The sequence below is a fragment of the Nyctereutes procyonoides genome, unplaced genomic scaffold (assembly GCF_905146905.1).
Source record: "Nyctereutes procyonoides isolate TBG_1078 unplaced genomic scaffold, NYPRO_anot_genome, whole genome shotgun sequence".
Classification (NCBI taxonomy): domain Eukaryota; kingdom Metazoa; phylum Chordata; class Mammalia; order Carnivora; family Canidae; genus Nyctereutes; species Nyctereutes procyonoides.
This window is the reverse complement of record NW_026575132.1, coordinates 9,148,684-9,159,964: the sequence shown is the minus strand read 5'-3', so window position 1 is coordinate 9,159,964 and position 11,281 is coordinate 9,148,684. Positions and strand designations below refer to the sequence as shown.

At 40.0% G+C, this 11,281-nt stretch overlaps 1 protein-coding gene across 2 annotated transcripts; it reads right to left on the bottom strand.

Moving 5' to 3' along the window:
* Positions 1–1,179: 1,179 nt before the first annotated feature.
* MAIP1 (matrix AAA peptidase interacting protein 1) lies at positions 1,180–11,246 on the bottom strand. 2 transcript variants are annotated; one of them, XR_008666993.1, is made up of 5 exons: positions 10,769–11,246; positions 5,157–5,228; positions 4,623–4,749; positions 3,143–3,296; positions 1,180–1,485 (listed from the first exon to the last, which is right to left on the bottom strand). XR_008666993.1 is itself a non-coding variant. In XM_055345185.1 (5 exons), exons 1-5 carry the CDS (start codon positions 11,210–11,212, stop codon positions 1,407–1,409), a joined length of 870 nt encoding a protein of 289 aa, XP_055201160.1. In that variant the 5' UTR covers positions 11,213–11,241; the 3' UTR covers positions 1,180–1,406. The 2 variants fall into 2 exon arrangements, 1 of the variants encoding a protein (XP_055201160.1); XM_055345185.1 differs by lacking the exon at positions 3,143–3,296 and adding an exon at positions 3,334–3,481 and having other exon boundaries at positions 10,769–11,241.
* Positions 11,247–11,281: the final 35 nt, after the last annotated feature.

The following is an 11,281-nucleotide window of genomic DNA, read 5'->3' as shown; positions in this document are numbered from 1 at the left end:
ATCTATTCCAACTATTTTCTCCCAATCTGTGACTTAGCTTTCCGTTTCTTACTGCTTTCAAAGAGCATTTAAGTTTTAATTTTAATATATTCCAATTTACTTTTCTTTAATGATTCATGCTTTGTGTATCCTAAGAAACCTTTGTCTATCCCAAGATAGCAATTTGTAAGTTTCTCTCTGTAATTTCTAGGATTTTAGCTTTTAAGTCTATGACTCATTTTGCATTCCCAATTTTGTACTAATATATGTGAGAGGCAAAAGTTGAGGTTAGTTCCCATTTGAGTGTACAGTTATCCCATTTGTTAAAAAGATTACTTTTCCCTCACTCAATTACTTTGGCACTTTGTCAAAAACCAATTATCCGAGAGGTACAAATTTATTTCTGAACTCTATTCTGTTCATTGACATTTCTTATAAAACAGGTCTACTGGAGAAAAATTCACTCATCTTTTCCCTGTCTGAAAAAAATCTTTTCTCACCTTTTCTGAAAGATATTTTTGCTGAATATAGAATTCTAGGTCAACAGGCTTTTTCTTTAAGCACTTTACAGATGTAATACCAAGGTCTCTAATTTGCACTTTGAGGAAAGAAAAATACAGTCATTCTCTGTATGGAATGTGTCTTTGTTTTCTCCAGCTGCTTTCCAATTGTTTTCAACAATTTGATTATGGTATACCTTAGTGAGGTTTTATGTGTCACTCTGCTTATTGGAATTTCTCACATCTGTGAGTTTATAGTTTTCATCAATTAGGAAAAATTTCAGATACTATTTCTTATATTTTGTCTTCCCTACCCCAGTTTCTAGGAATCCAGATATAAGTATGTTAGAAGATTTGTTATTATCCCATAGGTGGCTACAACGGTAGCTGTATTTTTTTTCTCTTGGTGCTGTAGTAAGTTTCAAGTTCACTGATCTTCGGTTCTGCAGGGACCAATCTAGTGTAATTCCATCTCATCCTTCTCATCTAGCTAGTGACCAGAAGTAATCAAATAGCAGCACTGATTTTTAAAAATAAATCTTAGATGTACTTGAATTATTAGTTTAAATGTATTAACTACAAATAAAATATTTAAGGGCTATTAATTTAGAAATGTGTAGTTTTTTCAATACTTTATTGTCTACAAAATTATTTTATGTATAGTTAACATTAGAAATGATATTGAATATGAGACCAACAATGAGCTGTTGCAGGTTTTTTTACTTTGATCTCTTTTATGGAAGGTAATAACAATCTGTGGAAAATGCTTTATTGTATCATGCCAGTATACTACAAGGAATATTTCAAAATAATACAAAAGTAAGCCACAGACTTGACTAAGTGAAGATCAACTCATCCAAAAATCACTTTCCTTAATTTTTCATAGTAATTGCCAGAAGTCCAATAATCTGATTTTTCCAAGAAGGATCATTCTAATAACTTTGAGTGTTCAATCCGTGCAATGGTCCAGTCAGGCTTTACTCCTTGTGTAAACTCCCTCTGAAATCTAGGGAAAAAAATTACAAATAATGTGAATCTTAACATTAATCCAAATACTTCTTGGATAATTACATAATTTGCAAATGTACAATAGAGGCAGTTTTTAGCAACAAGCTAATGGTTAATCATAAATAAAAATCAAGGGACGCCTGGCTCAGCAGTTGAGCGTCTGCCTTCGGCCCAAGGTGGAATCCTGGAGTTCTGGGATCCAGTCCCACACTAGGCTCCCTGCGAGGAGCCTGCTTCTCCCTCTGCCTATGTCTCTATGTCTCTGCCTTCTCTCTGTGTCTCTCATGAGTAAATAAATAAAATCTAAATAAATAAATAAATAAATAAATAAATAAATAAATAAATAAATACAAAACAAAAAAGTTTTATTTACCAATTCAGTCAAAAATATCCTCACAAAACTAGAACATTCTCCACTAAAATGAGTATTTTTAATGAACTGATATACATTGTAACATCTGCCAGTTCTTAAGAGAAACTTGGGTATTATTCTGCTATTAAATACTAGCTAAACAAATGCTTATTAATATGAGGAAAAATAAATTGGGATTATGGTAATGAAAAGGGTACTTTAATGGAATTTGGTTTATAGACATTAGGTCAATTTTGAAAATAACAGTTTTAGTAGGGAACATCAGAAAAAAGAGGTGAGCATTGATTATATTGTTATTTAATTATAAATAATGTGTTGAAAAGGAGATGATTCAGATTTCGTATAACAAAGCAAAATTCAATAAAAAGAAAAAAGCACACTTCAAGAAAAGTGAAAAAAAATAAGGATACCTTTACCTTAGTGAAACAATATATTTTCTTTCTTAGGTCATTTTTGGGCTGTTTGTTATTTAAATCAAGTTTATATAGTTTTGGTAACATACTCTCTTTTAAATAAATATATGATTATTTCTCCACTGACTGGCTCGATTGGTTCGCTGTTCCAAATCTTATTAGCACAAAAGTACATGACAGTGTCTCTTTTAAATCAGTTTCTAACCTAGTAGATAGTACCTACTCATATGCAGGAACCCTTCAATTTTGTATCTGAACTCCTACCAGAGTACCTGGTAGATAAGAAATAATCAATAAACGTCTAGAGAGTGGGATGGTCCATGTGCCAACTGTGGCAGATTTTATTTTCCAAGAATGGCTATAACCATATGCCCCATCCCACATGTTCTTCTGCAATGTGACCCTGCTATTTGCCATAAAAAGGTGGAGTCTCTCCATGCCCTTTCAACCACAGGTCCTAGGACTATTTTGACAGGTAGGCTAGGGTGGAAATGATGTTCCAATCCCAGGCAAAGCCCCTCACTAGTCTAGCCAATGATCATGTAAAACATGTGATCAGCCTGAGCTACCACAAACCCAAGCCATGAAGAGAGGCCTTGGAGAATGAGACGTTATGTGGAGAAGTCAAGGAGCACCAACGGCGTGTACATGTGTGTGATGAAGCCACTGGGGAAATGAATCCTCCAGCCCCACCACCCTAGTTGATGACAGACGAGGCAAAGAAAACCCCACAGCTGGGTCTTTCCAAAATTTCTGAGCAGTAAAACAGCAGAGAAAATAAACAGCTGCCTGAAGTGACTGAGTTTGGGAGTGGTTTATAATGTAGCAAGACAGCTCAAATACCTTTTAATTAAATTCAGCAATATTACCTCTTTCTAATTTCTGAACACTTCTGTTTCATGTCCAGTATGTCTTTATGACTTTCTCTCTTCTTAAATAACTTGTCAAATTTCAATCCTTTTCTTCCTAAAGCTCCCTTTAGTTTTCATACCTTCATACTTCCTTCATACTACCTTCCATTTTCTAGAGAAAGGAAACAATGAAATGAGATTAGACTTACTCATAACTTGCACTAAGAAGCTGTTTAGTTTCCACGTTCTGATCCCCCAACTTAACCTGGAATACACTGGCTCCACTTAAAGTTTCACTGGGGATGTTGGCACTGGTTAGATACCAAAAGCACATCAGGATGTTAACAAACTTCCTTCCTTAGAAAAAAAACACACACACACACATACAAATACAAATCACAATAATCTATCATCCATGTATCCACAATGAAAATTAGAAATTGGCAGCAGCTACACAGTTGTTACAGATCATTTTTTGTACTTATTCTATTCTAACTTAAGATACTTATATTGATACTTTTTTATTTTTAGAGTTCTCTTAGGGTTTGTGACATATTTGGCTTTTTCTCTGCATCTCAGAAAGAATAGTTATGATTTACTGAACATGTACCATTTATCCTAATTCACTCTGCTATGTGCCTAATGATTATGACAATGTCCTGTGTTAAAATCAGTTAATGAAAAATAAATAAATAAAATACAATCAGTTAATGATCATGGTGCTGAGATGCAATTTGAAATATTAGGGGAGAAGATAATATTTATCACTAAAAGTACCTATAGAAATACTTCAAATTAACATGTATATGAAAAATGTTTAACTATTTAAGACTCTATATCAGAAGTGCCTTGGAAAATATGTAATCAAAGGCTAGATTTCCTGTGTGCCTGGCACATGATACATTTGCAAGTATTTGTAGAAGAAATAAATGAGTCAATAGATTTTTAGGAATAGGTATGCATAGGGAAAAAGGTATGCATTAGACAAGGAGAAGAGCCAGACAACCACTAAAGTTCCTTTCATCCTTTTTCATGTTCTCCAAACAAATCCAATTTGGGAGTTCCATAGTTAGTCTTATTTTCAAAAAAGTCATTAACCGATATTATTTATTTTTTCTTTCACATCTTACTCCTATTTAATATACAGCTGGACATTTAAAATGCTGAATTGTTTCCTTCAGGTTAAGAAATATGAAACACAGATATTTTCTATTTGAGACATGATAGCTGCCTTAGACAATTTTCATCAACTTAAGTGATGATGCCCTCTCTTATGAATGAAATAATAGTAGACAATGGTCCCAGATACAAGGGTTTAAGTAACTATCTCCTATCTCTACTCTCCCAGAGTCAGGTCTTTAATGAATGTATTATTTTCCCTAAGTCTGCTTGTATCAACAAACCCCCCCCCCCCCCCCACTAATTCCATGGCTCTCCACTAGTTTAGTTTATCTGGCCAACTATTTATCATTTAAAGTTGACTATGCTTTAGCATTACCTTTCTCATCATAGTAAATGGAGATGTCTCCTGTCGATGTGTATACAATTTCATCTATGTCAGCAGCAAGGGCATTTTTATGGTTGTCAGGTAGTGAAGTAACCTTTTCCTTCAATACATGTAGCACCTGAGTATGGAAAAAGCAAACCATAGTTCACTTGTTGAATTTTCAAATGCCTTTCAAAAAGCAGATGAATTCTTTATGGTAGGAATTTTTCTAAGCCTATTTTAAAATTTACTACCATATTTACTCATATTCAAAAGCAAGGCTGAAATGCATCAAATTGTTCAACAGTTAATTCCGAATAGAACACTTAGGATAAAGACAAATGAAAGACATAGTTACTTATGCCTTAAGGAGCAAGTCATTCTATTCTGTGCTTTTACATAATCCAAAGTACCAAAGTAAAGACACAGAGACACTGGTTAATGGCACACATACTACTTTTAAGCATAAATAAGGGTAATATGCATCATTCTATCGTAGGAGAATAACATATTTATTTTTTAAAGTAAATTAAAAGTATACTTTACCTCTTTGGCCACAAGTTCTTCCAATAGATCAAATTTACACTGTGACAGTAACTTGGACACATGAGCAAAAGCCTTGAAAAAAAAAAAAAAAGATGGAAAGAGGTTGGTAATCGTTATTGCAAAACACCATGCAAAATACCATACAATGTACAATGCTCATATTTAAGTAGCTTAGTATCACAAAGACTATTTTATGATTAAATAAATAATGTCAAATACTATGATATCATTGTTAGTCATGACTCCTTCAAATTGATTGGCTTTTCTCTTCTTGTATGGCCTTCCCCTACCATATACAGTGGTGAGCTGATTGCCAATTACGGATCCACTTTCAGGACCTGGGAAAAGATGCTGTGTATGTACACATTAGCTCCTAAATAAAAATCCTTCTAAAGATTTCCTTTTGAAATAATGAAGTAATCATTGTTATCACTGTAATGACTATAATATGAAACCCTCCTCTTAACCATGACCACAAAGAATTTGAGAAGCAGTACAATCTAGGTTGTGCTGGGAGTCTAGAGATTTAGGTTGCAATCTGAACCTCATGAAGATTGGTAAGGCAGGTTTGAGAAAGTGGGAAAAAAGATAATGAGGTTATACAGTCTAATACAGTGGATACCAACTCTGAAGTAGAAGAATCCCATTTTAAAGTAGGGGGGAATGAACTGCAATCCTCCACATCCTTTGCAGTGAGAAATGAAACTGCAGAAGACTCCACTTATCTTTAAGGAGCTTTCAGATGACAGGAGAAGGGAAGTGAGTAAACTGACAAGTTCAAGAATTATGATGGGTAAGAACAGGATGACCTGAGCAGAAAAGTCACTTAGGCCAATCTGGGAGGACCAGAGAGAGCCTCTTAAAGAAAGATCTAAGATGAAATATGAATAACTGGCAGGACAAGGAGGATGTGCAGACATATCAGGCAGACAATAACTGTTTAGGATGGGATGGGATGGGATGGGATGAGCAGTGTTTCCCCCACATTCATATGTTGAAACCCTAACTCCCAGTACCTCAGAAGATGACTATATTTGGAGAAAGGCTCTTTAAAGAAGTGATTAAAAAAGCTGAGGGTGGGCCTTAATCCAATCTAACTAGTGTCTTTATAAGAGGAAATTTTGACAAAGCACCCAGGCCACATGCATACAGAGGGAAAAAAAACCATGTGAGGACATAGACGACAGCCGTTTGCAAGCAAAGGAGAGAAGGAAGCCAAACCTGCCAATACCTGGGTCTTGGACTTCTATATTCTGGAACTGTGAGAAAATAAAGTTCTGCAGTTTAAGTAACCCAGACTGTGGTATTTGGTTATGTGCCCTGGAAAACTAGACAATAATAGAGTTGAATTCTGAGAAAATGCATATAGCTAAATGGATTTAAGGACCCCTTACAAACATTTTAAAGGTCCTGAGGGTTCAGAGACACTATTATATGTCAATAAGCCTTCATGTGAGGAAGATGGGTGGTATTTAGGTAAGAAGAAACAAAGACTATAGTGATCATGGTGAAACCCAATCATTACATTCTAGTTTGGCCAAGCTATGACGTTTGTGTGGCCAAAGATTCCACCAGAACAAATGATCTGATAAGATAATAACAAACCATTAGGAGGCTGCTCTGACAAGGCTTTGATAATATAAGATTGTCTAACCCAAAGAGGCTTCTATGAAACAGCCCTCTAACGCATGCAAGCAAGATACGGGAAAATAAATGCTAGATGATTAATGTGGTTTGATGGTGTTATGTAATAGGGAAGTTCAATCATATGCACATATCAATCATGTGATATTGTGATAAGGCTGTAAATACACATTTATTCTTCCTACTGGTTCCTGGCACAGAGCTCCTAAAATAAGCCCCTTTCAACATACCTGAGTTTAGGCTAATGAGGTGACTGTTGTCAGAAGAACCAACCTTGTGATTAGAGGGTTGGAACTTTCAGCTCCACCCCAAGACTTCAAGGAGGGGAGAGGAGCTGGGGATTGAATTAATCACCAATGGCCAGTGATTTATCAATCATGCCTACATAATGGAACCTAAATAAAAACCCTACACAAAGGGATTAGGAGACCTTTCAGGTTGGTGAACACGTGGAGGTGTTGGGAAAGTGAGGTGCCCAGAAAGCATGGAAGCGCCATACCCTGCTCCACACCCTTCTCTGTACATCTCTTCCATTTTGCTGTTCCCGAATTGTGTCCTTTTTAAGAAACTGGAAATAGCCAAGTAAATTGCATTCCTAAGTTCTATGAGCTGTTCTAGCAAATTATCGAACTTCAGGAAGGGCGATGTGGCCAATTTATAACTGGCCAGTCAAATTGAGAAAATGCATATATCCAAATGGATATACTTATGAGTAGCATCTGAAGTGGAGGCAGTCATCTGGGACTGAGCCCTTAACCTACGGGGTCTGCATTAACTCCAGAGAGTGTCAGACTGTTGCAGGCTGCCCTAATGAGGCCTGGATGACACATGAGTGTCTAGCCTAGAGAGGCTTCTAGGAAATAGCCCTCTTTTTCATAGAAAAGGCTAAATCTTGCAAACAAGATTATAGGAAAACATACAGTATATGATTAATGTGGTTTAATGGCAGTAATAGGGAATATATCATGTTATTTGTACGTATTAATGGAAAGCAGGGTCTGTGGAGCTAATAAAGCTTAGTTAGCACTGGACCACCTATTTCTCTGGCTCATGCAATGAATAAAAGCTTGACTAGACTGTACTTAACTATCTCAACTGCTAGTGACTAGAGGACCAACACTGCTTGTAGACTGGGTCACAGGACAGTACATATAATGCATCCTGGAGCCAATTGTTTTATCATCTGTAAAGGATTGTCAGACTAGAATGATGATCCTTAAGATGCCTTTCTGGGGGTGTCTGAGTAGTCCCATTAGTTAAGCATCTGCCTTAGGCTCAGGTCATGATCCCAGGGTCTGGGGATCGAGCCCCACACGGGGCTCTCTGCTCAGGAAGAAGACTGCCTCTCCCTCTCCCTCTGCTGCTCTCCCATGCTTGTGCCCTCTCATTCGGTCAAATAAGTGAATATGATCTTTTGTTTTAAAAAAAGACTTTTTGTTTTCATGTTCTCTGGTTAAAAAAAAAAATCTGAATGAACATGATCTAACGATAACTTAATATTCACAACCCAAGATAACATTTTATTGCTGGGAAGTTAGCTTAAGGAGAAAGGGCGAGTGGAGCCCAGGTGAATAGATGAAGTAGCTAATGTCTTTGCACCAGCCCTAGAATTATACCCATGCAAAGAAAGATACAGTTGTATCAGGAAATCTAGTAGGGAGAAGGTTTTTCGGCTGTGTCCTCTTAAATCTTAGGTGCTGATGAACTGATTTGCCTGATATAAAAGGGTACGTTAAGTAATCAATGGCTTTAGGGAATTGGTAAATATTTGCCATGGATGACACATTCCTTCTGAAAGTCACAATGGTTAAATGGTTAAAGCAAAAACTGACAGATGAGGCAAAAACTGTTTATAGACTGGCGGATGAAGGGGTGGAAATACTACTTAAAAGCAAGGAGGAGGGGTAAAATAGGACCAGAGTGGCTAAAAAGTGTCCCATGTTCCTCTCTGTTCAGAAGATATGGGGCCTAAGGCCTGATTCCTGTCCATGGAGGCGAGATTTCATTCCTTACTGACACATAAATGAGCTGGTACAGTTACATAATGCTATGAGGTAGACAAGCTCACATATCACTGGTGAGTACGGAGGCGGACAGTGGAATCGTGCCAATTGACCTCTGCATGCACAAAAGACTTTGAGAACTGACACAAGCGGAGATTTACCTCTTATAATGCTATTAATCAAGCTTGCCCTTTGCTCTCTAATCTTCCTATAAACACACAAAGCAGTCAAGAGTTGATGCAAGGAAGCAGGAACCAGGAGTTAACATCGACACTGATTATACAAAGTTGGAAACAACTTAGGACTGACAGGTCGTACAAGTAAACATAAAAATGGCTGTGTTCACAGAAACAATCTGAAATAAATTAGGACTATATCACTATCAGTATACGATCAGTACTGTGAAATGGTTGCACTTACAAGTTTAAGCAATATGACAGTTTTGAGTTAGGAAGCAGACTAGGACTTCTGAAACGTTTGGGAATGACCAACTCTCTAGGTGATCCAAAACAAATTTTTATAGAGGGACTTTCCTCCCAAAAAATGCCTGGACCCACACAATCTGTAAAGGGCAGCCTAGCTGGCTCAGCGGTTTAGCGCCTGCCCTCAACCCAGGGTGTGATCCTGGAGACCCGGAATCGAGTCCCACGTTGGGCTCCCTCTGCCTGTGTCTCTGCCCCCTCTCTCTCTGTGTCTTTCATGAATGGATAAATAAAATCTTAAAAAAAACAAACAGATAAAAAAACAAACAAACAAACAAACAAACCGTAAATAATCTCAGGACCTAAAGTGACCCTTATGTGGCAAGGGTCAGGCCGGGGAATTATCAGTTCCTTGGAAAGAGACACAATAGGCAGGGGGTCAGGGCTATGAATCGCCAAAGGCTATTTCTCAGGGTGCGGGGTGCTGTGCGCTTATCAGCCACCAGTTGGTCTCAGCAAATTCTCTGAAAGGGGAAAACTGCTTATCCCTAGGTTCTTCTCTAAAGTGTATTGTGGGGAAGGATTAGGGAGGGGGTCGGGAGACGGGCAAGGAAGCTCTACCAAATAGCTCACAGAGAGATCTGTTTGGGCAGCCTGGGTGGCTCAGTGGTTAACCATCTGCCTTGGGACCAGGCCGCGACCCTGGAGACCCGGGATGGAGTCCCACGTCGGGTTCCCTGCATGGAGCCTGCTTCCCCCTTTGCCTGGGTCTCTGCCTCTCTCTCTCTCTCTCTCTGTGTGTGTGTGTGTGTGTCTGTGTATGTCTCCATGAATGAATAAAATCTTTAAAAAAAGAAAAGAGGGGCAGCCCCGGTGGCTCAGCAGTTTAGCGCCGCCTTCCGCCCGGGGCGTGACCCTAGAGACCCGGGATGGAGTCCTACGTCGGGCTCCCTGCATGAAGCCTGCTTCTCCCTCTGCCTGTGTCTTTGCCTCTCTCTCTTTCTCTCTCTCTGAATAAATAAAAAAACATTTTTTTAAAAAGGGGAAAAAAGAGAAAGTTCTGTTTTTCTCCCCCAAATTACACCGTTGCACTGTCTTACTCTTGCAAAAACAATCGTTAACTACTCATTCATTTATCCAGCAAAGGTCTGCGCGCTGCCTACTGTGCGCCAGGCACCGCCTCCTCGACCGTGTAGAGGAAGAATCGCGTTCAGGAACGATTAAAGCCGTGGTAGCTTTTGAGCGGCAGAGATGGGCTTTGAATCGCATCCATTTCTATCGGATTCAAAACCTGTAGGACGGAAAAAGGAACCGGGGGGCTCCACCCAGGCGGTCGCAACCGGACCCCGCGCTCCTCGGCGACCTTGCGAAGTATCAGCAGAAGCTGAATTGAATGAAGCCCCAGAAGGAGCCTCGGGCTCCGCGTCTGGGTCCCTAACCGCCCCCCCCCTTCGGATTAACTGCAGAAAACGCATCGCTGGACCCTTTTTTTTTTTTTCCTTTTTGCGTGTTAACAGCTCAACCTCCAACTCCGCAAACCAACCTGCTTCGCTCCCTCGGAGAATTCCGCGATGCTGAATTCCTGGTCGAAATAGGCCCAGATTAGGAAGGCGTAAATTCGAGTCCGAACCCAGTTGATGGGGTTGGAGAATCCCAGGATGATCATCTTGGTTTTCTGGCGCGGCTGGGGCGGCTCCTCGGCGCTGTAGGTGCGCCGGGCGTCGGCGGGGAAGGCGGAGAGGGCCGCGCGCGGGCCCGGGGGGCTGAGCAGCGGACGCGGCGGGCCCCGAGCGAGCAGCGCCGAGGCCCCGGCCCCGCGAGGAAGCGGGGCCGCTCCGGAGCCGAGGCGGCGGCGACAGAAGCAGCAAAGTCCAGCCAACGGTGGCCTCACGTCGGCTCCCCCGGGGGCCCGGGGTCCGGCGGACCCGCTCGGCAGCGGCGGCGGAGAGAGCAGCAAGCGGGGCCGCAGGCGGACGGCCAGCGCCATTTTTGTGACTTCTCACCCTACTTCCTGTCTGTGCTGCGCCGAATGGACGTCGGCGGGAAACCAGCGGAG

Excerpts from the sequence above, each read along its gene's own strand:
- MAIP1 (XM_055345185.1), bottom strand. The coding sequence starts at position 11,212 with ATGGCGCTGGCCGTCCGCCTGCGGCCCCGCTTGCTGCTCTCTCCGCCG. Across the intron at positions 5,229-10,768 it reads TCTCCGAGGGAGCGAAGCAG|GCTTTTGCTCATGTGTCCAA; the intron begins GTTGGTTTGCGG and ends TTTTTTTTCAAG. Across the intron at positions 3,482-4,622 it reads CATTTACTATGATGAGAAAG|GAAGGAAGTTTGTTAACATC; the intron begins GTAATGCTAAAG and ends TTTTTTTCTAAG.